Source organism: Centropristis striata, chromosome 20 (assembly GCF_030273125.1).
Source record: "Centropristis striata isolate RG_2023a ecotype Rhode Island chromosome 20, C.striata_1.0, whole genome shotgun sequence".
Taxonomy (NCBI): domain Eukaryota; kingdom Metazoa; phylum Chordata; class Actinopteri; order Perciformes; family Serranidae; genus Centropristis; species Centropristis striata.
This window is the reverse complement of record NC_081536.1, coordinates 10,678,957-10,705,943: the sequence shown is the minus strand read 5'-3', so window position 1 is coordinate 10,705,943 and position 26,987 is coordinate 10,678,957. Positions and strand designations below refer to the sequence as shown.

Here is a 26,987-nt window from a genome sequence, read left to right as displayed (position 1 = left end):
TCCCCCCCCTAAAAAAATAATTAAAAATAAAAAGTCCATGAAATATTCCTGTGCTGCAGCAGCAAAGCGTGGCGTTGTCTGAGCACAACTGAGAGGGTCCAGTTCAGGGGGGGAAACCCTTTTGACTCGAATTAAGGGGAGGCATACAGGAGAGGGAAAAAAAAGAAAGGAGGAGGGCAGGGGAAGAAAGTATTGGTGGTGCCAGACGCAGCGGCAGTAAGAAGCGTACGTACGTGCTTTATCTTAGCGGCTGAGTGTGTGACGTGATATTGCAGCCTGCTCCTGGAGCTCTGCAAGCACCAAGCAAAGCGCGTCTATTTCTCTCTCTGTTGTAACTCACTAGCCCCCAACATCTCACATCCACCCACGACGGATCTTTTTTTTTCTCTCCCCCCTTTCTTTTTTTCCAGAGGGGGGGTTCGCGCGACTTGCCGGAGAAAACATATCAGTGGAAATAGAGACGTGGAGTCTGCCGAATTAATTTATGGTAATACTGTAGGAATTGCTTCTCTTTCTTTTCCAAGAATTTTCCTTCTCTCTGTGTGTCTCTCTCGGTCTTTCTCTCTCTCTTTCTCGGTGGCTGTCGTGTGTTGTTGCGCTCCGTTTTGATGGGAAAAACCCAGAAGAAGAAGAAGACGGAGGGGGATATGAGCGGGCAGACCGGAGTGTAACGCATTTTATTTTCATCCATTGAACCATCTTGTTGCGCCGGACTTCTATTGTCGGGAATGGGGAGTATTGATTCACTGGAGGGCTGCAGAATTTATTTATAAAGGATGTGGTCAAGTATGTTGGAAAAATAGCCATAGCTTCCGCAGTGTAAGGTAAGATCATCATTATTATTATATAAATATGATTATTATTGCATGGAGCCAAAATGTTCATATGTCATCCCTCAGTTAAAGTTTAGCCTCCCCGTGTTAAATATGTGTCCTGTCTATTCAACATGATGGCTTTGGAGCTTTCATCCGCTCACATTAGTCCAGGGTGCTTAACAGCTGATTTTTAAGAGCTGATCTCTCTCTTAAGAGGTAAAAATCACTTTAAAGCGCCGTGCGTCGAACTGACACTGCATGAGATGTAGCCCGTGTCTCTATATTCAGATGTCCTCTCGAGACGAAATTGCTCTAAGAAGCCCCGGCAATAAAATCACCGTCTCTTGACGAGCAATTTCTCGTCTCCAGAATACTGATTTTCGCATATATAGAGCTTTGGCCGTGAATCTTGCGGAATCATATGGCTTTATCGCGACTAAAAGCTGATTTCCCTAAACACTGCTGCTACAAATCCTTATGTAACTCATATATTATCCTAATGTGGTGTGACGGGCAGGTTTTCAAAAAAAAAGAGGAGAAGTTGGAGACATAAGTGCAAATTTATCTATGTTTTGGACTCTGGTCTCTATAGCCTACTTGGGATTTTAACGCCCACACACACACATGCATGCACACACAGTTTGAGACACACACATGCACGTTCTGCTGTGACACTGCTCACAGCTGCATTGCCTGTAGGATTAAAGCAATCAGGACATCGCATTGCATTCTCTCTCTCTCACTCTCCATCTCTCTCTCTCTCTCTCACACTCACGCACACACATGCTTGGGCGCGCGCATGCACGCAGTTACACACGCCATACACTCGCACACACACACACACTGGCTCTTTATCAAATTGCATTGTCAAATATGTCAAGCCCTGAATTTCGGAGACATGCAGGTCGTGTAGTGGATGGAAAGCGCGCAGGAGGAGAGAAGCAATGGTGACCATGCAGGCGGACGCACAAAGACATTTCCCCCCTTCCTGTCCGTGAATTTTGTTCTTCCTCACATTATCTAACTATCATGTGAGGAAACAGACTAAATCACGAAGAAGAAAACAGCTTGATTCGGAAAAAGATCCTGGTGACTGCGTAAAATGAGCAGTTGCATGCCACAGCAGCAGCAGCTCGAGAGGACTGCACTGACTTTGGATTCCTCTTTTTACTGTTTGTGTTTTGATGCCAGATATTATAAACAGCTATATTTGAATATCTCCAGGGATTGTTCCATACCAAATACGACCCACTTAATAATGTCTAAATGACTCACATTATTGCACCCCCCCAAAAAATCAAATAAATAAATAATGACCGAAGCAACCACAAGGTGGCAATGTTTGCACAAAGTATAGTAATGAGGGAGGCAGGATGGAGATGCAAAAGACATGTTGCTGAGGTTAACGTGGCCTTTTTCTCCCCCATTTTCATGGTAGGACGTGATAAGACGCACATCAATCAGACCTGATAGATGATCTCTATCTTGTGTGATGGATGTGCTTGTCCTCTGCTTTAAAATTCCTTTGTGTAACTCTCTCCATCTCTCCCTTGCAGGCCAAATGACATAGGATGAAGGCTGTTCGAAACCTGTTGATTTATATATTTTCCACCTATCTTCTGGTTATGTTTGGATTAACTGGTGCCCAAGATTATTGGTGTTCCACTCTGGTGAAGGGGGTCATTTATGGATCATATTCGGTGACTGAAATGTTTCCTAAAAACTATACAAACTGTACATGGACGCTGGAGAACCCAGACCCAACCAAATACAGCATCTACCTGAAGCTATACAAGCGAGACTTGAGCTGCTCTGAATATTCTTTGCTTGCTTATCAGTTTGATCATTACTCGCACGAAAAGATCAATGAGTTGCTGAAAGTCAACGAGTCTATAGTGTACCTGTGCGATTCGAAGAATATTTATGTATTTTTGCTGTATGACAAGAATTTCGTTCAACTACGGAGAGTTTTCCCTTACGATTATAACGGATTGACGCCACAGAAGCTGGATGAGGAGGAGAAGTCTATTGTGGAGTTTTTGGTGTTGAATAAGGCGAGCCCTAGCCAGTTTGGGTGTCAAGTGCTTTGTACGTGGCTGGAAAACTGCCTGAAGTTAGAGAAAGGGACAGTGGAGACATGTGGGATCGTGTACACAAAATGCACATGTCCTCAGCATTTAGGCGATGGAGAATCAGAGAGCATGCTCATGCTCAACAACGTGGTTTTACCGTTAAATCCACAAACGGAGGGTTGCTTGTCACCCCAACTACAAGCTGGGCAAGTCTGCAATCTGAGTGCAGAAGTGAAACGGCCTCCTAAAGAAGGTGAGTATCCTGTCATTATTCTCCTTTATGCTGAAATAGACTAAATGGACTACTGTATGCATAGATAAGATGTCAAATGTGCACGTCAATCACTCCCTTCTCTGCCCTTATTGCATGTTTGAAGTGTGATGGCCCATGAAACAAAGAGCACACATAGATATATAGACTGCAGTTGGCTCAGAATCGGTCAACTTCAAGAACAAAGCTGCCAGAGGAGTTGGGTGTAGTAATGACCACAGCAGCACAAACCAAACCACCTACAGGGGGGTCTTTCATTTTGTTGGACTGAATTCAAAATGCATTGCTGTGAATTTAAAATGGCTGTTTTTTTTTCTACACATCAGCACAGAGTTAAAATGGCTGCAAATCCAAAGATATTTTTTGTGTGTTATACATTTATGTCAGTTGTCATCGTTACAAAGACCAACAGTGGCCAATGTGGACGCATCCTTCCGTTTTTATTGGCATCTATGTCACAGGGAAGGACGGATGCAGCAGCGTCCGGCTGGACACATTGCTCATGCAATGCAACATTTAAAACGTGTGGAAAAGATAATGGTGCTTAGTCAAATCTGTAGGAAGCAAAAATGTAACACATTTATTGAATAAAAGAGTATTTTCAGAGCTGCTCTATTACACAGAGATGCTATTGGTCTAGTGTTGCCATAGAGCAATGCAACGTGTTTTCAATATATGTTGGAATTGAGCAATAATTAACATCTAGTCAAGTCAGTAATGATGTTATCAGCATACATGCTTGCAGTTGTAATTCACACAAGAGCCCGAGCGCATACATGAAACACCTATACATCCACACACATTTACATATAGACAGCTGAATGAACATTTAATAGTAAATGGTAATGATAAGGTCATAGTGGTTCTGTTCGTTAGTGTCACTGGGTAGCAGGGGGAAAGTTTTTGTAGTTAACTCGCTCGTGTAGCCCTTTGAATTACAAAGGGAGCACTACTTGACACATGGCTGCTTGCATTCTAACAGATAGCAGCGAAAAACCCCAGAGGAATATGCTACATACTTCAGAGGTGAGCTGCGTTTACGGTGAGACATAAAGGAGGGGCATTCATCACGGCACGCGGTACCAAAAATAATGAGTCAACCTTTAGATTTTTTTGGTGGGGGGGGGAGAAAATAATGATAGCAGGAATGTTATTGAGCTATCTCCCTCGTGGCACTTACCAAAATACCAGTTGCTATAATAGCACCCTGGAGAACAGGTGGCAGTTTCCTAATCAACAAGAACCAGTGAACATCCATTGCAGTAGTTTAGCTGACTTCTGCTACATCACATTTTCAGGCATGTTTTTGAAACACTCATACAGGATTTTTTTTTTTTTAAGAGAAATATTTTACCTACAGTGCCCTTGGTATTTTAATGCTTTTATAAGACTTACTCTTGCTCATGATTTATTAAGTAGAAAGCCTCCATCAAGTCAGATGATAAACTAATTTGGAGTATCGTTCTCCCACCCTTTCACTCGAGCCCTTAAGCAATAATGCATACAGTTTCTGATTCAAACCACCATTACAACTCAGCCTGCAGTCAAGTAGCATGTGCAGTACAATCATAAAGTATGACTCAGCTGTGTGTTTTTGTGAGATAATTTCATCATTTAGTGAATCTCATGTTCAAATTACAATTTACCAGGAAGCATCATGTTTATTTTCACAGAAAATTCCTCTGCTCCGAAATAACATTTGACATTTTTCTATCAGCATGTTAATAACGGCTTAAGAGCACAGCTTATTTTTTTTTTTACTCTCTCAGAAGATTTTCCACAAGCTTCTATTTATAGGGTCGGTTGATGGGAGGTTTGAATAAATCCGTTTTCATCTGGATAACGGGGAGATCACCACTGGGTTTAAAAGAGCACTGTGTCTCCTGTGGCATCATGGTGACAGAGTGGGTGTTCCTGATGAAGAATAAAGCATTACAAACAGTCGACAAGGGCTCCATTTGATAAAATCGCTTGTCTTTGATCTTCTCAGTTCCTGGTAGAGGATGGCTTCAGAGCACATCAAAGGAAAGCAGGGCTGGAGGTTGTATACTCCAGCCACGCCACTGAAATGCCCCTCCAGTGTTTCACAGACTGAGCATAACAACATTTTAAAGGTTAAAGCTCTTAACTAAGGTGATTATGCAGACAAAGGACAGACCTCATTCCTTGATATGGTGACATTTTGAAAGCCACAGTGACACAATGAAATCCTAAACAGATGTACTACTCGGATGACTCATTTATGCAGTTTTATTTTTATCACATTCTCCCATTTCATGAATAAAAGTTGTAACGGAGGCAGCATAGTGGCGCAGTGGCACTCATACCAAGACAAATTCAATACTGTGTCTATTTTTTTGTGTGTTTCTTTGTGTTCACGTGGGTTTCCTCCCACATCCCACACATGCAAGTCAAGTGGGCTGATGACTCTGAGCAGCCTCAGAGGTGAATGACTTACTGTCTGTGCTCGCTCTGTGATGCCCTGCTTACGTGTCCTTGGTGTTTTCTTGCGGTTAATTCAATGAATGGTCGGATAGGCTCCTTGAATGAATCGGAATTTTGGAGTATAGGATTTTTCTTTTTTGTAACAGCCCTTAGAATCAGATAACAACACACAAGGCAGCCTTTTTTTGTCAGTTTTGTACTCATCAGGGACAGCGTGTCACTTTTTCCTATTAACATGCATACTAGCTTTACCAAATAAACTTTAGTGTCCACAGGAAATGATACATTTTGGCAATAAAAAAATCACTTGACCAAAATAAACTACTTCCACGTTTAACTATCTGACGCAGTTACGCAAAATTAACAACACAACAGTCTCCTAGGTCAAAGTCTGGGGTTTGTTTAACCCATCCACCCCCCCTCCCACCGCCCTGAATGGACCTTAGCGCTCTTTATATGATGCCCATTACTCAAAGTCTAATATTGCAGCCAATGGCTTTACATTGTAGTTAAGAGAAAGCTTTCATTCACACAGTAAAGGATGCCCGTGTGTTGGTATAAGGCCGTAGGCCGTGACAGATCAGTCAGTACCCGATGAGTTGGGAGCGAGAACGGGATGTTTTATTTTGAAAGATGAATGCATAAACTACAACCAGACATTTGAGAGTCCTCACCCAGATATCTGCCCTTTCCCGGTCTAATCCCGAGCAGATTCCTGTGTTTACATGTATGCAAGCTTAAAATCCTCAAATTCACAATGCACCGTTCAAATCGTCCACAAATTGCACTTGGCTCCAGGAAATAAACAACATCATGAGGTATTGTCTTGTTTTGTGGCTACAGTCTGCCCTTGGCTAAGAAAGGGTGTCTCAGTCTTTGTTTCCTTTGGTTGGAACTAGCCAGTTTCCAAGAATCAAGGTCATGAAGTCTCATTGTTAGAGGGTATTGTGCTTTGCCACGTCCTTAAAAGGTGTTAAGTGTTAACGAAGCCTCTAACTGTGACGTTCAGATTCCTCGCTATTATATGACAACTGTCTAGAATGCCTTTCTGTTCCCAAAAACATTGTCACTGAAAAAAACCTATTTGTGAAAGTAATTCTTTTAAAATTAAAAGGGCAATCTTTTTCCATCCAAACATTATTTTGATTCTGTCAGATATATCAGTTCATGTAACTGCGCCCATCTCTGCCCCCACTTCCCATTTCCGTGTTGTCATTGACTTCTAGGTAATAGTGAGAAAAAGATGATAAATGTGACAGTGGCAGCAAGATGCTTTCTGGAGATAAGGATTTATAATTTGTTTCAAACCCGATTACGCTACAAAGAACTGAAGCTCATATGTATGTAAAATATTCAAATCAATATTTTATGAGTCCACAAAAATGGGCTTCTAAATTCATTGTTAGCACAAGAAGTAGGTTAGAAATGACTATGACATCATAGATTTGAGTCCTGATCCTGTGTTTTCAACCTTGTACACAACCCTACATGCAATTTGTTTAAAATATACCAATCCTTTATTTTCTTTCTTTATTTGACAGGAGTGATTTCAGTCAACCACCAGTAAACTGACAAAGAGGAAAGAAATTTAACATGTCATTACTGCATAACAAACATAAACACTTTAAGACTAAATGCAGATGCTTGTTCGTGCACTTGCAGATTCTTATTTGATCATTGCAGCTTTTGACGACACGGAGCGTGTGCCATGTGGAAAATGGCAATAGGATTTTATTGGCAAATGAAATGTGTGTGAAGCGTTCTAATGCACTGTCACCCGCCAAAGTCCTGAGCACTGCAGCAGCTCAGCCTAGCTGCCTCACATAGTGAGGCCTTTTATTCACTTTGGATCTCAGTCAAGTCACTCAGTAGTCACACTGCATTATGCTCACCCCCATTGTTCAGTACACTTGGAGGCCATTTTAGTTCCAATTCAGTGAAGGAGGGAGCTCAGCTCAACAGCACAGAATCTGTTTGTTTAATCTTAGACATGCATTATTTGTCTTTAGCTATAGTAAATATCTTGAATACCCCATGTCCTGGTTTCCCCTGGAGCCCTGGGTTACATTTTCTACCTTTTAGCCTACTGTAAATAGTGTTCTCATGTTCTGCTCTTGGATTTTTTACATACAATATTATCTCCCTGGTTTTGCAGCTGTGATTTCTGTTCAGTCCTCTGTATTCAGCCTCCTGAGGCAGCTGTGTTAAAATGAAAATGCTAAAGAAAGTTGTTCAGAAATGACAAGGTCAACAGAAAAAGTGTGACAGACTGCAGGATCCTGAGAATTAGCCAGAGTGCCAGGCAGCCATTGTCTTTGTCCATTAACTGCATATTAAATTTTGCCTTTAAAATAAAAAAATGACGGTGCAGAGTGTGGAACGATTAAGTTTAATGCTATAATCAATTAAAAAGCTTTGGGTCCATTCCAGTCAGTTTCTGAAACGTATAGAGAAAACTGCTGAAACGAGGTCAAACATTACACCACGATTTACAAGACTGTGATTCTCAAAATATAATGGAAGTGAGCGAGCACTTCTTCTCTGTGCGTGGCTCAAAAATATACATATATAAACTGTATATTCTTGAAATGGCCCAAGTCGCTGTTTCTGGGTATAAAAATTCATGAGGCTCTGAGGCGACTCCTAAGTCATTTTACACAGTGATATAAAACCACAAAAACTGTTGCCATGTTTAAAGTTCTGCTTTAACCACTCACACTGTCACACATGGATGCAAATGGGCTCTTTGGAACCACAAAAGTCTCCATTTTCCTACCATTATAAATTTATGGCACAATAAAGTATAGGGTCCACCGCATGAGGATTGGCATGCTTTTTATTTTGCTCGACAAGTTAAAGGATTAAAAAGATAAAACTTGCACTTGTACAGTTATGTATGATACCAAATAGCACTTTCTGATAATTGCTTTGTTAGAGCCTCTGAAAACCTATTTTCCCAAATAGCCTCTTAGAACAAGAGATGGGAGTCCAACATGAGCAATAAAATGAGCTGCCAATTTTCAATTAGTTTTGGTTATTTTACAAGGCTAATTGAGAAAAAAGTGATGTCATGTTTTTCACAACATCTGTTCTTTCGATTACTCTTTGAATACTTTAAAATCGTTTCTTGCTGACAGGCAAAACAAAATAAACAAAAAAGAAACATACTGAAACATCAAATATAAGTAATCCCTTCAAATAAGTAATGTATTTAGAATATCATGAATTCAAACTGTAACTAACAAAATACAATTACTCATATTTTCTATATTAAATACGTAATCCGGCTGCTTGTACTCAGACACTGCTCAACCCTGTTTGTGGGTGTCAATCAATTCTGATCAATCCATATAAGGCTTTAAATAGTAACTAACAACTATGTTACAGCTGTGATACAAAATGTCTTACTCAGTTATATGGATTCAAATGTGAGTCTCATCTCAGTGTTACTGTTACAACATGTTTAGCACAGGTGGAATTGTTGGAATCATTAGAAGGAAGGCTTTTTTATTTTCTCACATCTTACATGGGTTAGAGCTGCATGTTCGTACCAATGCAGCATGTGTTAAAGTTGCATTCAATACACATCTGTGTGTAAATGATAAAGCTTTGATGCAAAATGAATAGTTTGTGTTTGTTTCTGTTCTTAGATGTACATTTTATCAATGGAAAAATGACAAATTGAAAATAATTCTGATTATTTTGTTCAATTTCAGTTGTAAAGCATCATTTCCATTTTTAGCTAATAAGTGTTAATGATAAATCCTGAGTAATTTGATCCTTTCTTTGTAATTCGAGCTATCAGCTGTTGACTGTAGGGCCGGCCTTGATGCTATGATGATAACCTGGCGGTGGGCTGGATGCAGATCAGCTGTGAACACTGTGCTTCATTTGACATGGATTTGTGATCTCAGTCTTGAGGCTGTTTCAGCAGCATGGCAATTGGAAGTCAGAGTGATAACTCTCCACTATGCCCACACTGTGTACTGCAAACGGCCTCAGAGTAAATTAAAGTCTTGTGTTGTCACAGCTGAACTGCAGACAGGATGCAATGAAATGTAGTAAGCCTGGAAGAAAAAACCTGAAATACAATTTTAAAAATGTGTGGACGTGATTTATGGTTTGCAGACGTCTGGAGAGCGTTTCACAGTAAGAACTGGAGGCGTGCAAAAAAAATGACCATATGAATAAAGTTAAAATGTTCTCCAAATGCTGAAAAAGGGATGTTCAAATTACCTCCAAATTAAACGATACACACAATTGGCAAAATGTACATAAAGTAACAAAGGAAACATACTGCCCCTGTGAGTGTTATACTACTATACATCATATAATTAATTTATCACAATGAATATTTTAATGTATAGCAATGCATCATATTTATAATACTATCTAATATTAATTTACATACAACTATATATAGTAATTATAGTTATTTATTATAAATAATAAATGTAGTACTTGAGTAAATGCACTCAGTCTGACACTGACAAACACATATCAGAGCAAAGTACCTATAAATTGCCCAGAAAGGCTCAAACCTACATTTCTTGAATTAATGCATAAACCCAGAGCACATCTCCATCACTTTTTCAGTGTCTCAGAGGTGACAAGTCCACCTTTTTATCTTTACAGCCTACAATAAATACAATTGTAATAAAATGTGTGAGTAGCAGTTGTTGCCCATAATAATGTCATATTACAGCAGGGATTGTAATCAGAGTAATGGGTTACGTAATGTACTACCTGATGTGAGGCAGCCACTCCTCCCATCCTAACAACTGGACTACGTCACCAGTAAAATCCTGCATAAGCAACGAGGAAACATGCATGTTGGATTTATTAGCGTTCGTATTCCACCTGCGTGCATGTTTCTTGTTATGAATTCCAAACAGAGGTAGATTTGTGTGCCTGTATATTCACGCTGCAGCAGCTCCCACAACTACTCATAAATTCTTCTTGAAATGCCACAGATACGCCTGTTTAGCACTCCAGCTCTTATTCAACTCTTTCAGCTTTTCCCATTAAATAAAAATAACACGAGGCAACAAATCTAGACCACCACTGCCTTGTTAACGGTTAAAGTGTTGAACTGGGGCTCGTTTGATACACTGTTTGAAGGTTTGACATTATAAATAAAGAGTTAAATAGTAAGTCTGTATCTTATTTGTGTAGTTTATAGTGCTTATGCTTCTATCAAATTCCATAAGACATTTCTTTGTAAACAATGTGTATTCATTTTCCTTTACAAGGATAAATGACAAGGAAAAACATAATTAAACTGGTGCATCTTGCATGAGTAAGATAAATAAATACAATAAATCCTGCAGTTAAACTTGGTAAAAAATGAAAAGCAAAAGGTTCCGCCATGCATACATGCTATAAAGGAGGTAAAGCTTATTTTTAGCTTAGATGATTGCTGGAAATGCCTTTGCTGCATAACTTGTTGATCACTTGCGACCCCTACCAGCAGTGATTAGTAAGGATTCAAAAGTCAGTGACAGTATACAACAGTCACTAAAACAGGTTATTCAAAAATGATTAAAAAAAACAACAAGCATACAGTCTTAAATGTGCAAACAAATGAGGCTTGTTGGTTCAACAGTATGAGAGATTAGATGCAGACATACAGACAGACAAACGGACAGATGGACGGATACACACACGCACACGTGCGACCAAACGCATGATCCCTCCAGGGTTACATCTGGCATATTTATGAAAAAAAAAAAATATATATATATATGTATATGCCTGCACTCTAGGTCATACTCTCAATGTCATTCCTGTCTTAAGGGTGATACTAATTTATATTCATTTTAAGAAAGTATAAGATCGTTGCCTTATGCTAATGTGTCTCTAATGCCTGCATTTCTAAGGAAAGTAATAAAAAGTTACCACATATCCTCAAACACATTTTGTGTCTAATTCTCAGTAACTAAGCCATCTTCTCTAATACTATACATGGTGCTATTTAATTAATCCATTCTTTAATACTAGGCCGATTTCCTTTTTCCAGTAAGCTGGTATATTGTGGACCAAATGATGAAAGAACCATGTTTTTTTTTTTTTTTTTTTTTTAATTAGACATCTACACGTAATGTGGTCTTGTGAGATTATGGCATTGAAAAACACTGTTTCAAGTAATTCATACTTTGTAATTAATAGGTATTAGGTAAAGTACTTAATGTTAAAGACCTGTTTGTGTTTCCACTGCAGAGAAATTATTATACGTGCATATATTTTCCTGTGCATGTGCGCATGGCTGAAGCCGATGCTGTTCTTTGTCAGAAGGTTCCATACAGCATGCAAAGGTGCCGTTTCATCAACACAACAGCAGCGCATACTTATCACGAAACATTTCCATTTGTAATTGCACGTCTTGCTTTGACATCACAGCATCCACTGTCTATTTTGCAATTTATGAGTTAAAGATAAGTGGACCTTATAAATCAAAGGAGCAGCCACCGTTGTGCTCTTGTTTCCGTTGACTTCAAAAAGGTTTCTATATGAATGCAAACATAACAAGTAATGAGTCTCTGTAGATGAAGAAGAGTGTCTCATCTTCTTATTATACAAATTAGATTTGTTCACTGCCATCATATGCATAATTCAGGAGTAACCATCATATCTGATTTCCTGCCATAAAAAGAGCAAAATACTCCTGCAGGCTCATTCAGGAGGGAACAGCATGAACTTATTTCCATTATGTTCAACCTGAAGTGTGAAGGTTTGGTTTTTCTTGCTTCCCAGAAGAAAAAAGCAATTCAGTTCATTGTAAAAACAAAATTTAACTAAAAACATGATTCTCATGTGACAACTTTATTTACAAAGCAAGTTTCTTCAGAGTTGGACTCTGTAATAGCGCTATTCATCCTTCTGAGAACATGAGCAACATTCAACATTCATTGGCTTAAAGCTTTACTCTCCACTTCTGAAGCAAGGGCAAGTCTTTGTAGCTCTTCGGGTGGCTAAACTGTCAGATGTCTCACACATTTCTTGTCATTTTTTAAATAGGCTAAAATCATATTCTAACTTTTGTGTGGGCGGGCTTAATGTGGTAAATTTTTATTGAGGCCTTGTTGTGCGGCGCCAGAGATGTTAATGTAAATTATGCGCTGCGTTCAGCCTCTCAGTTGCATGTTCCTGCATTTCAACCCAGTTAGTTTTGGCCTGTCACTGGATGGCTATTTCAGCCCACAGAGGAGAAGCATTTGCATAAACATCCACCCACAAAACCTGGCAAATGAGTCTGTCACTCAAAGACACTGTCTATGTGGTAAAGTGGAGGCAAAATCCATTTTTTTTCTCGAGGGGCTTCTGTAGCTGTTCTCAGTGGCAGTCCCTCTGCAGAGTATGGCAAGTGTCTTCATGTAGCTGTAATGGATAGTGCCTTTAAACTTACATGTTATACTATGATCTAGGGCAGCGTACACACTTACATAACCAGTGTCGCATAACAACATCATGTAGACACATTCCCTACAGGGACTTTGAATTTTACATTTACAATGCAGTAAGAATTTAGAAGTAATTTTTCATTACCATATTAATCAAGGACCGATACCAAAACAGCCAAATACAGTTGTAGCAATACATAAATATAATATAACACCTATTAGACCTTTAGTGCTGACGACTGCTATTTGAAGCATTTACTCTAGAATGCAGTTTTACAGTCAAGGGCACAAGCTAAAGGTGCATACCACTCAATAATTCACATATTTTCCCTTTAATCTCTGATTGTCCAATTTAAACTTCAAAATGTTCTCCTAAGGCTGGAAATAAGGGAATCCAGACTGATTTGTGAGGCTCTGAAAAATCTAAATTGCCATGGGCATGTTTTTCATCTTGTTTTTGCTTATAGGAAAATCTTGCACCTCTCATAAAAGAGAACAGAGCAAAAAGACTACAAGTAATGAGGATTTAAAAAAATAGTTTGTGTATCTGTAGCTTTCACTTTGATGTGAAACAGCACAGCTGAGAAGAACTGGAGATGGACGCTCCATGTTCTGTAGAAGATGTAAAATAGTAGAGTAAATAAAACAACAGGAATTACATCATGTACTATATAGGACAAACAAGGATGATAAAAGCTGTTCATCTGTCAGTGCAAGAAGAGTGCACTGTGCAGCAAAATGTACTTAGCGTGTAAAAAGTAGAAGGGCTCATTGTCGCAATGCATCATAATCTATAAGATCATCATATGTTTTTAGCATTTATGTCCTGTGAGAAATACTTAAAATGGCTCAGATAAAACAGCTGTTTCCAAGCTGATCCAAGAGGGTTTTTTCAATAGCGTATTTAGTTTAAGAGGTCACTGAATTTTCTCAGCTCATAAATAAACACTTCATCCTTCAGTTGATCATACAAATTTACAGTCAAAATCAACAAATTTGGAGCTGCATGGTTTCACTGGACGGGAAGAGTATGAAAATTTATAATCTGAAAAGAAACTACAGCTGCCAGACAAATGAAGTTAAGTAAAAAGGACAATTTGTACAGAAGAAGTACAAAGATGCATAAAATGGTGTACTCAATAAAGTAGTGCTTCAAATTTGCACTTAAGCACAGCGCTTTAGTAAATATAGTTTCATTCCACCAATGCATATTATATCAAGAGTAACTCATCTGTTTTCAACCACTATCTCGAAATGCCAATTCCATGTCTTATTGTATGCAAATCTTATGAAAATAAAGTTAAACTGCAGTTTAACTATGAATCCTTCTCAGCTTTTACAAAAAGCCCCATGCAACATCCACAGAGAAATCCACAGCCAATAAACAAATACATTATACACAACAGCTGATTTGTAATATTTTTAATGAACTAAATGAATTAATTAAATATTAGATAATAAAAGAAAAAAATATATTATTTTTGTAATGATCAGTGATGTGTGATCAATGCACTACCATATCACTGTGAAGTTAAAAAAGAAAAAGAAATCATTGTTTCAAATGAACAACTAATTTGTCTCATTTGTCTAATTGGCTCAGTTTCTATTGCTTTCCATTTTCTACATGACTAAATAACATAATGACAAATAACTGCATTGTAAATATTCATATTGTTGAAGTAATTTATTTCAAATGGTAACACTAATGCTTTACATGATGGGATAATAATATAATAATAAATAATAATATAATAATAATAATAATAATAATAATAATAATAATAATAATAATAATAATAATATACTTTATTTGTCCCCTTGGGAAATTCATATTTTGCATTCTGTTGTTATTTTTCTTGATTAACATGCACAAGCATCACAGCGGCCCCGGCAGTTAGGAGTTTTGTGCTTTGCTCAATGGCACTTTGACGGTGCTCAGGTGGTGAACTGGCACCTCTCCAGCCAACACTCCACATTCTCCACCTCGTTGAAACACTGCCCTGTGGTTTCTGAGTCAAGTCGTGACAGACTGAGCTGCCGCACCCGTTATTATATCCCAGTAATGGCAACCACCAAATCAGACAGCTGACATTTTGTGTATGTTTCCATTGAGCATTGTGGGTATTCAGCTCCGCTCTCTCTTCGGAGAACTGTTATGTAACATAGCATGAGATTCAGACATTATCACTCTGCAACATTCTTCTGCCAGATTCACAGATTGTCTGCAGCTCTCTGTCTGTCATAGCACAGACAGAAATGATTGAGTGTTACATGCAATACTGACAGGTGTTATTTTAATGATGAATAAGGAAAAATAGTGGAATCATAATTAAATGCCACGAAAATCCATGAAACGTCCATTTGCTTTGTGCTGGTAAGAATTTTATGACCTCAAACAGGAAACGCAGTTATAGAAAATTGCACGATGAATGCTGTTCTCTCTTTTCATTAATATGTGGCATATCAGGATAGGAGTCAGACTATTTCATCAAGCCTGGACACATGGGAAGCTCATTTATAAATCAGTTTTAAACCACATTCCTTGCTGTGCTGAAATTATAAGTTCTGTATACTCTGTGTGTCACAGTCTGCCTGTTTAAGTCAGATTTCAAACTGTCCTTTACACCACTGACAACCACCAACCAGCACTGATGTCACATTCAGAGCATGGTTAGCCTGCCAACGCTGCTGCACATCTTAAACTCATCTGTCACTGATGCTGTCTGGTGCGGTGGCAGGGTTCTGCACCTCAACGAGATATTGCTATGGCATGAAGAGAGAGAGACGGTTTATCTGGATTCCTCATCTGGCCTGCTGCATGCTGGTCTGACTCTGGTCCGTTACTTAACACACCTAGACACTACTAAGCCCTATGCTATAGCAACCAGTGCAGATGGGGTTAACAATGTCGGACCAACCTATTCCTAATTGATTGCTTACACATAGCAGTGTCGACAGTCCTGAAATTGAATTGGCAACACAAATGTGATTTTCTAGTTGTCTGGGTATTGTCTTTTTGCGAGATGGCTTGTATCCATCGTCTTTGCTATTACTGTAAGTGCATACCTTATCTCTAGAGATTGTTGTCAGGCCTTCAATCAATACCATGTCAACTGCCAGTCCATATACTAAGTGTTGGTCATGTTCAGGCAAAAAGTCTTTGATTAAGTTTAAGGGAAATTGTGCTCATGGTGGTCATGGGAGACCAAAACCTTACAAGCAGCTGTAAGTACTGCAACTTTATGCTATATGCTAACGTCAGCATGCTAACAATTGGCAACAGAAACATGCTGCTGTTTTGAAGAACGTTTTTAATTACATATTTCTCTGAATAGTCTAATATTATCAGGTCATAATCTTAGTTTAACCTGGTAGCATGCTAATGTTTGCCATTCTTCAGTAATCCATCCTATAATTTATAAACCAAAAAGTCAACCTCACCACAGTCAGTAGGATTTATCCTCTGGGGACCATGAATATCCATAGTAAAATACCAAGGCAATAATTCCAATAGGCGCTGGGATTCATTAGGGGCAAAAATGGCGGGCATAACTTCCCTTAGCTATTTTAATGGATGAATCAACTAAATAACCTCATAAAATGTAAAGAAAGGAGATCTTGCATCTATGTATGTTCCCAATTAAACTAAAAAATATAACAGTACAACTTCTGAAATTTTCTGAATGTTCTTTTTGACCGAACTATGACAAGCTTCAGTGACTTTGTTAACACCTAATTTAAACTTGACAGAAATAAAGTAAAACTCACCAAAAAGTCTTGGTTAGTCTTTCCACTGTGCCAACAACCACCAACTCTAGTATGGTGAAAACAGACCCTTAACTCATTAAGCAAGTTGTGAATATATCTTGGCTCTACATCTTGTTTTTCTTCTCGCTGTCTCTCTCTGCAGTCGCTGGCTTCTTTGTCGAGCCGAGTGAGAGCCCCTGCTCAGCAGGCAGCTTATTCTTCGGAGGCAGACCATTAAATTAGTAAAATAAAATAACAGAAATTGCCCCCAACCCTGGTGCAGCATTCGAATGTTGATTTAAATTTGAAAGTCAACGTTATGAATGAGATTCAGACAATTCGGCACAGCCCTAGTTAAGGTTGCTTTTATGGTTAGAGGGAAGCTGTCGTGCTCTTCTCCGTTTTAAAAAAGCCTCACTAAACATAGCTCATTTTCACCTGCTTGAACAAACGACCCATGCTGTCATTTCCCCCAAGAGAACAGTCTTTTAGTTTCCCAGCTTTAATTAAGCAGCAACCTAAAAAGTACTCAAAAGAAGAACAACTTTTAATTCCATATATAATAAAGAATGTAATCGCTGTACTTCAGAATTTAATACCATAAACATGCCCTACCCTTAAATAATCCAAAATTGTTAATTTGCTGACAATCTCCTTGAAGAATCCATTCCATGGCAGCATCAGTGTAAGATCTCTAAACACAGTAAAATGAGCAAATCACACTCCACCAAATTAGTCAAAGCCTGCTGCAGGGGAGTCCTATCTATTCAGCCAATACAGAAGACATTTCAGATGGTTAGATGCTCTCTGCTGTATTGTATTAAAGAGAAAGAGCTTCAGAGCAGAGAAGCCATAATGAAATGTGACAGATAAATCAGAAGCACTTGGGAGATGGCTTTGGATTACTGAATCAATACTGTATCACCACAGCTAGTCTAGACTTCCTAGACCTGCTCTGTCTTAGTAGAGCCTCCAGTAGAAAGGGCTTGGGATTTCTTATCCTCTGACATTGCTGGTTTGTCGTTCTAGTTTTTGTGCACAAAAAACACGACACTACATTTGATAAACAAAGGCAAATATGCAGATGAGTTGTGAGAATGCACATCTCTCACATGTCGTCTGAGTTCACCTAATTACTTCTCAGAACTTGCTTCTGAGAATTAGAAACCGCACAAACACTGTGTAATCTCAAGATTTCAAATATGAATCACAGAACTTTTTTTCTCCATGCTGCATTTTAATTCTTAAATAGTGACACAACAGCAGCCAGAAATGTTCTTTTTTTTGCTGGCTGGTTAATGTTCACACTTTGCTGCGATGATGTCAAAGTGTCCATAGGGTGTCTTCAAGTGGCAACCTCTGGGGCTGAAAAATAAAGCCAACACTGAAGTGCCACTTCCAGTGCCACTTGAAGCTAGCTCCAAAAGCAAGTCAATTCCACTTACTGTATAAAAATAACGGACATAGTCATTAATCTCAACCACTGGTTTCTACACTTGCATTATACATCCCTCCCATCTTGGTTTTTGTCACCAACTGGGCTTTATTCCTTCAGCCAACACTAGTGCCAGCTACCCGATTTTATTTTTTTCTCTAAATGGGGAAATCATTTACAAAATGAACATTACACTGTGCTGAGGAAGACTTGAAATAGCAATTGAAAACATACACGTATTAGGTGAATGTGTACTGTGGTACTAAATCAAGTGAGAATAGTCATTTTCTAATAGATTTCTTTACAAACAGACTTCTTCATGCAACCAGTGGAGTCGCCCTCTACTGGCCATTGGAAATAATACATGTTTGAGGCAGCTCCGTTTTAGCTTCACTTTTCAGACCTGTTTGCTCAATGCTCACAGACCCCAAAATGCTCAAGTTTATAGCAGAAATAAGCATGTTAACAGCTTGGTTTTGGAGTTTTGGCAGCTAGACTAAGTTCGGCCCATGTTACTCCACCATTCTCCACCTCCTTGCCTATTTTTGGAATAGCCAGGAGTTTGGAGGAGTCAGGCACAAGATGGCGACAGCCGGAGCCACCGTTCAGAGCTTCCCAAGGGCTCTTCAGAAACCTACGGATGAAGTCACAGAGACTTCATCCATATTTTATACAGTCTATGGGTGCGTTCAGTACATTGTTATACCTCTGTGAGGGGCAGACCTATAAGTTAAATCTTCACCATGTGGATTATTGTATAAATAAATGACCTGGAAAACCTGACTCTAGCAGTGATGATCTTGCCCTGTGACACTCTGGACTGAAGCTCCAGTGGCTGGCAGAGTTCATCTGTTATTACAGCCTTAAACCTATGATTGGATTATGCAAGAGGTCAACCAAGCACAGTAAGTCCGTATAAGCGTTCCTCCGTCTGATGATGGAGACGTCTATCTCGGTGTGAGGCAAATGTTCATTACTGGTAACTGCAGCCCTGCTGTGGCCTTAGTAACCACGTTCCATATAGACTTTGCGCTGCCCGCTTATTTTAGTTTCATATATGACACCTTACAATGCTGATATAAGGAGCAGTTGTAATAGCAAATGTTCTGCAAATGTCATTCATGTAATGTAAAATGAAAGGGAGTGCATTATGTTAAACAAGGTTTTCTGTAAAGAAATCCAGTAGGGTTGAAAATTCAAACCCATGTAAGTTGAATATGAAAAACTGCAAATGAGGCATTTGGAAATAAAGGATAAATGATACTTCAACTTTCACTTTTTGTATATCAGCATTTATACTTAATATTAGTAGAATTATGCTGCACATTATACTTTAAAGACACATTATTGCATTGTATGTTAGCAGTCACTACAAGGTACATACATTATTATTGTTTCATTAAGTATTAGCTATAAGTAGTCATAACTAGTCTGCTACAAATGCCCTACTGTAGTTAGTATAATTAAAGAAAATAGGGAACTGCTCATTATATGGATTTCATATCTCTTTAGTAATCTTTAATTTGTTACTGATTAATCAAACCTCCATTTGATCATTTCTTGATTACATCAAAGCATCAGTTAGATTTACATTTTTCATCAAAGACTTGCTTAGATCATCTTCTATACTATATCTCACAAATTTGCTGTCTTCTGGCTAGTTTATGCCACTCTCAGTGTGATGTAAATCAAACATGGCTGCCCTATAAATTCTGCGTTCACTTCTGTAATCTGTTTAGTCTTTGATTTGGTGCATTCAAAGACACCTTTGTTTCCAAAGGAAACACAATAGACCATTTCTATGTGTGAAGCAGTTTTACCATCCTTTGATTTTGTCTCTTTGAAACGCGCATCTATGAAAAGAGGTCATGTGCACAGCTGCCGTATGTGTGTGCGTGTTATATCAAGCTAATGAATATAGAGCAAATGGCACTGAAGTGATAATGCAGGAAATAATCGTCCTGTGATTCTTACCCCGCCTCTGAGCGACATTTGGTTTCTGTCACTATTAATAAACATTTCCTGCACTTGATGACTCAGTGCAGTACAAAATGGTCCTTTTTTGTGCTATGCATTTGTACCCACTTTAAAATTTACACCTAAATGCAGTGCATAATGAAACATCCAGATTATGGGTTGTAGTGTGTGTGCCACCATTTTTAGAATAACCATGACACAGTGACAGACATTTAACATTAGGACTACATTAATAACCCCAAAACAAATACACTAATGAAAATAGCACTCAAGTTATTTGTTTATTAATTTGTCGTTATTCTTGTTTGAATAATAAATTGCTTCATTTAATGAAATGGTTATTTTGTTAGTTGCTTTCAAATCCTGCATCTACATATGTTCATGCTGCTCTATCACAGGGCATATCTTATTATTTGTCAGTTTCTTAGTGTTTCCTATTATGATAAGAGTGTGGTTTAAATCCAGGCACATGTCCAATGAACACAGTTGTTCACAGTATAACCACATAATTCTTCAGGCACAGTGGATCTTGAGCAAACTGGTGGGGGTTTCAACAATATCAGTATTTCAATGCACTGACGGTGGCTGGCTGGGGGCCATTACTTTGTGCTGATCCTTGTGCGTCAACTGGTCATGTGGTCACTCACTTGTACACAAAAAATCCTTTTGCACTGTGCCAAGTATTGAGAAAACAGTTTTGGGAACTCTGCAAAAAAAATGCAAAAATGAGAAAGTATTAAAAGTAGGTGATGGAATTTCACAGTTTTAAGTTATGAAGCACAATATTTAGATTCATAGGTTAAGAAACTTATTTAATATAGCATCTATATTTGGTGCTCTCCTATTTGAGGTGCTGGCACACAGCGGATGCCACAGCAGAGGAGAAATAATAAAGTTAAGTCATACTTGTTTATTGATTCTTTTCTTCCAAACCTTGTTTTTGTCTTGAAAGGTAGATTGTTATTGTAGCAGCAAAGGAGGCAGAAAAGTTTTTTGATTAAATTTAGGTTGATTTGGAGTCATTTTACTGCAAATTAATCATTTCATCAAAAAATATGAATGACTGGACTCTGCCAAGGTGAAATATATGATCGAAATCCTAGTCACAACAGAAAGCAGAAGATTTACTTGATGCGAGTTAAATTTTTACGGCACATTTAAGTGTAAAATTACAATCCTGCAACTGCAGTGGAAATAGCAATATTAAGCAAACCCTCATTTTTTATGTGTGCAAATGTCTCTTAGGACACCGGTATCCATGGCAACCATTGCTGCAAATGGATCATGCATTCAGAGACACTGGTGCCATAGTGTACAGTCTTTTTAATCATTGTTCAAACTCAAGGATCCACAGTTTCTATACACACACCAGCACTCACTTAATAAAGCAAATGCTGCCTCCATTATGAATAGTAAAGGTGACCCTGCACTCTGCCAAAACCTGTTGAAATGAAATTGACTTTTCAGAGGGCCTTTTATGAGAAGAACATACTTACTCTAAAAAGTGAAGTGCAGATGTGTAGATGGAGAACAATGTGAACGCAAACCCTCTTATTTTTCTCCATGTCAGGCCTTGACAAATATCAAACTGCAGTGAATGTAGTTTTGCCTTGGTACATGAAAAACAAAGCGGAACAGACAACACAAATTAAATTTCCTTCAAGGCAAAATTCCAACGCTTCAATTCAAAATTCCCCCTGCCAAACTAAGCTTTTGTTTATTTGCTTTGGGTCATACTGTGAACTAATTCTCCCTTTTTGTTCTCTGTGATATTTCTACATGTCATGAGAAATATGATTGAGGCTAAGATTGAGGGGTTGTTACACGGTACACTAATGGTAGAGTTAATAATAACGGGCAGGGGCTGGACCTTTCTCTTTCGACCTGATTAAAATATACAGTAAAATTCCCAATAGTAGCCAAAGTCTTTATTTGCATGAGCAACCAAAGTGATTAGTCCTGTAATTTATTTGATGCAGACTAATTGGAGAACGATTAGCAATAGCAACTTATTTACCAAAGCTGATTAATGTATGCTGTTAACACAAAACAGGGACAAAAATGCTCTACTCTGGAAAATTTAGGATAAATAAGAATGAAACGCATTCAGCATAAATTATGACTATCTCTAGAAACAGATAATTGGCATTAATTTAGCTATTTGATTAACATGATTGAAGCTATACATTGGATTTCAAACAAATACAATGAGATTTTCAGCGTAATTTTGCTGTGGGAAATAAACAAATTGGCCACTTTTATAACAAAGTTATAAAGTGTGTAAAAAAATTAGGGGTGTGGGAAAGAAATGGATACAGCATAGTAACAGGCTATTTTGCATGGTAAAATTGCATCAGTAGCCAGTCGGACTTGTATCAATATTGTATTATATCCTAGTTTTAAGGGCTGCATTATAGTAAAATAATGTAATTTTCTGAACTGATTAGACTGTTTATATTATTTACCTTTATCCACTTTGTCGTTGTGTCTACATTTCTGTTAATTATTCACCCAAAATCTAAATATTTTATAAAAGCATCAACCCTACAAAATAGTTGCAGTATGAATATTGACATATTTGGTAAAAAATATTGGACTTTCTCAATATAGCCCAGCCTCAGCACAATATCCAGCATGTCACAAAATGTTTAAAATCTCATTAACATCGTATTGTGCATCATGACAATATCACATCTGGCGATTCCCACCCCTAATAACCCAACCGCCAAAAACTGTGCGACATTACTGCAGCTGCAGGGACACCACACATAGATGGAGTCATTTCAGGTTTCTTTAGGTCCAACACCTGGAACTGCTTCCTGGGTTTACCGTTCTATGGGCACATTTATATGAAAATGTCTATGCCCTCCAGTGCTCTCACGCAGCGATCTTAAGCTATCATTTAGCAGGTGCTTTGGAGCTTTGAGATGCTTCAATTAAAGAGCTCTGCTCCTCAGACCATCTTGCCTAACCATCAGCTCAGCGGTGTCCAAAGCCCGACTGTTGTGATGTTGTCTCAACAGTTAGTGAAGTGCAATAATTGCAGCTTTCTTCTCTGATGTGAGGTGACAATTAGAAGGAGAAGGGGGTGAAAGAAGAGGATTAGCAGCGAGAGTGAGAGAATACTTTGCCATTTGGCAGACTGAACGTACACATACTGAATTGCGGGGGGAAAAAAAAATCAAAGGATTTTGTAAACATTGTTCTTTGTGGGTGTCAAGAGATGCAGCGTTGACATTTTTTCAGAGCGGCTCCAGATAAGCGATAAGGCCTGAATATATTTTAATACTAACACAGAGGCTTATTGTGCTGCCTTTTGTCTTCCACTCTCATTTTGGAAATTACAGACTTTACCTCAGCTTTGTGACTGTAATGTGTAATCAACAGCTTTAAGGTCAGTGCTGTCTCATATCTTTGATCTGAGAGACAAATGAAAAATAGTGGCTCAAGTTGCTGATTCCGTTATCTGTGTCCTGAACAGAACGTTGCATTACAATAAGCCTCACAGGTCAGGGTCAGTGGGTGGGTGCAGAGATCTTTCATCCTAATGTCGGCGCTTATCATGGTAGCATGTTGCAAAGTGTCCATGCCTGTGTGAACATATTACTTTAAGTCTCCATCCATGAGACCTTACTGTTTAGTCCACAAGGTGAATATCACCCTCCATTTGCCGATAAAGTCTCTACCCTCCAGTCTGTTCTCTTATAATTTGCACATAATGCAGATTGCTGATTGGAAGTGTCTTTCTTAGAGCCATATTAGCTGGGACATGTGTTGCTGGCACAGCAGTAAGGACTGGAGATGTTAATGAGTCACAGATTATCGGTGGGTGTATCCCCACAGCTCCATTGCTGGTTAAAGGAAGAAACAGAACTACAACAGTTGAATCAATCCAATATTTAAAGGGCCTGAAAACCTATATTCTGCATAGATTTCTGTTTTTTTTAGAGCTCTTTTCTGCTCTGTACTGTTTTTCTAAGGTTTTTTTTTTTTTTACTAGTTTGAAGTGGGCAGGGCTCCATATGGAAGAGACGATATCACATAATTCTGTGAGCAAATCGTAATTTGAATAACTTAAGTTGACATTTGTTTGGTTGCTTGGTTTTATATAACATTGATTGACACCTATTTAGTTGTGAATATTTACTATTATAGAGACATACTTGACTTTAAAACAAATTTTTAGGGGATTTAGGATTGTCAAGCGCACAATTGTAATGGACAGCACCTGTTCATTGCCCATTCAAAACATGCCTGTTCGAAATGGGTCAAATGCCTCCAGTATTGCTACTTGAAGCTTTATCAAGAACCTCTAATCCAGACAAATTAACTCTTGACACTGCACTGATCCCGAGCAATACATCTGCCATGAGATAGCCCAATGCCTTTGCTATACTAGAGTATATTTACTAACAGCTAGCTTTTTTGGGACCAGGCTATTTCTGGGAACAAAAGTTCTCATTCTCAAAGTTGTCTGAGTTTGCTACAATGTAACGCATTCTGTCTTTATCATCCGACCTTCAATGTACTGTAGTAAACGGAGACTGAGACAGTCTCTTTTCAATACAGTGTACATTATGCAATGCCAATAAATATCTACATCCTGTAGACGTCAAGTGCTCGCACTCAAGGCTGCACTTCCTTTGGTCCTCAACAATAAACCCACCAAAAATGACTTTAACGGATGAACGGTTGTAAAGGGAATGCAAAGGATAGGTATGCATCCATTTCATATACATATGCAGACAGACTTAGACTTGAAACTTCATTAGTCAATTAATTGATCCGTCAAAGAACAGAATATTGACCGGCAACCATTTTTAATTTAAAGAAATTTGAATTTTGATTGTTGGTTAGACCAAACAAGCTTATTGAAGTCGTCACTTTGTGATTTGTGAAATTATTTGCCATGTTTGAATATTTTCCCATATTGTAGAGTCCATATTAATAGACTATGAAGAAGATAGATGTAATGAAATTCATAGTATGGTCACACACAGAGACTCTAAGAACAAAAAACCTAATATTGTTGAGATCAGAACCAGGTCACGGATACTATAATGAAGCCTTAGTGACATGTGACAGAGGTGTTAATTAAGTCTCACACTTTAAAGTTAATGTAAATCTTGCATCAACTTATTGCCAACCAAACACTGCAGCAGATTTTATAGATGAGACCGTTCAGTCAGATACATCTAGCTATCGTGGAATAAACTTGTGTTGCTTGTAAAAACATTTTTACATCAAGTTTAACAAATGCAATGAGCAAGCAGATGGATATATAGGCCACTATGGCTTCCGTGGGTTGGATTTTCCCCCATACTTGCCTCTGTATCGCTTGTGCTTGCTGAGGTAATACTGTGATTAAATTACATCAGAAATTTTCCTTAGGGTCTTGCTGAGCTCAGCGAACCACTCACAAATGTATTTGACAATTCAGATATTGAGCCAGGAGTTATTTTGACAAAGCGGGCAAGAAGTGTGGATGTTACTGGGTGGATCATTATCAAAGTGGTGTGTCGAACACACAAACACATGAGCATCAACTCAAGAAAGGTGCACACATTGCAGCAAGGTTTTGCAGGTACTGGTTTGAAATGTACACTGCAGTATATATATATATATATATATATATATATATATACATACATATACACACACACACACAAATAGCATCCTAACCATTTTATCTGCACTGAGGATCGAGGCAACTCAGAACCTTGCTCAAAAAACAACTGGTTTTAAGTAATTTTTCTGACTGGGTGATTAAAATAATATGTCATTTCTTGAATTGATTAAGCAGGACGGCCAAAAGTAAAATGATATAATTATTGAAGAAAAAGCAGAATTTGTTATTTAATAAGTAGCTGAATCTGATTTTACAAAGGGGCCTCAGAAACCTCTCTCTCAGCTATGACTGACTTAACTAATTGTGTGTCCCTGTCTCACCACCCTGTCTGTTTTTCTCTTTGTTCTTTTTGGTCAATGTACAATTTCCCAACCATGTCATGGAACTGCTAAGAGGGCTCTCATGTGGGTTACTTTACAGGCACCAAACACACTGAACAAATGTCCGTGTATACTTCCTGCCCTTAGGCCGCACTTGTTCACAGAGAAAATCATGGAACACTATTTTTTGTCCTTGAGGGGGAGAGCATATTTGGATGTTTGGCCGGTACTTTATTTGTGCCTGTCCTACAAATGCCCTCCATCAATTTCTTCTTGCGTTCGTCTGAAAAAGCATTGATTTATTGGCCTTGCAGCATTTTTGGACATTAACAGTGAAAAAACAAATTTGATCTCAGAAGGAGTGTTGGTTGGTGTCCATTGTTGCAGCATGTCAGGTGTGTAAGTCCAAGCCTGACTGAATTCCCAGATGGACTGAAGCCATCAACACTTGCCAGACAGATGAATCTAAAGCAAGCGATGAGATTTCTGCCGGAGACTGCTTTTCAGGACACAACGGCATTGCTGAACTTTGTGTGAAAGAGGTATTTGGTCTAGACAGTGTCTCCCTGCTTTTAATGCACAAAGCCGAGGCTTTGTTTAGGAGGCCCCTCACGTTCCGGGGTAGGGCAAAGCCTGTCAAACACTGACTGTCAGAATACCTCCACTCTTTAACAAAAAGAGGAGCACGCCGATCCTATTTAATTATTCAAGACCTCGGACTGGCAAGGAAAAATAAACGCCACCCATCAGATAATGTCAGTGTTGGCTTCGACAGAGTAAACACCCACACAAATCTGTCACTACCTTGGTACGTTAGTACTCCGTTTTCTCATGAGATTTGAAAATGTAAATTGAATTTCTATGGAGAAGTGCTAC

At 38.5% G+C, this 26,987-nt stretch overlaps 1 protein-coding gene and 1 long non-coding RNA gene across 8 annotated transcripts in view; one reads left to right on the top strand and one right to left on the bottom strand.

Moving 5' to 3' along the window:
- The first annotated feature begins 241 nt into the window (after window positions 1-241).
- Window positions 242-26,987, top strand: part of adgrb3 (adhesion G protein-coupled receptor B3) — a 133,180-nt gene continuing 106,434 nt past the window's right edge. For 3 of the 7 annotated variants that reach the window (XM_059359944.1, XM_059359940.1, XM_059359938.1), the window contains exons 1-2: window positions 242-824; window positions 2,372-3,140. In XM_059359944.1, the coding sequence (XP_059215927.1) occupies window positions 2,387-3,140 (754 nt within the window). In that variant the 5' untranslated portion in view covers window positions 242-824; window positions 2,372-2,386. The remainder of the gene's footprint in view (window positions 825-2,371; window positions 3,141-26,987) is intronic. The other 4 variants (XM_059359939.1, XM_059359942.1, XM_059359941.1 and 1 more) reach the window with 2 other exon arrangements.
- LOC131993878 (uncharacterized) overlaps window positions 20,216-26,987 on the bottom strand; it is a 39,944-nt gene continuing 33,172 nt past the window's right edge. Inside the window, exons 5-6 of the long non-coding RNA XR_009396356.1 lie at window positions 21,659-21,771; window positions 20,216-20,868 (exon numbers count right to left, since the gene is read on the bottom strand). This is a non-coding gene — a long non-coding RNA (uncharacterized LOC131993878). The remainder of the gene's footprint in view (window positions 20,869-21,658; window positions 21,772-26,987) is intronic.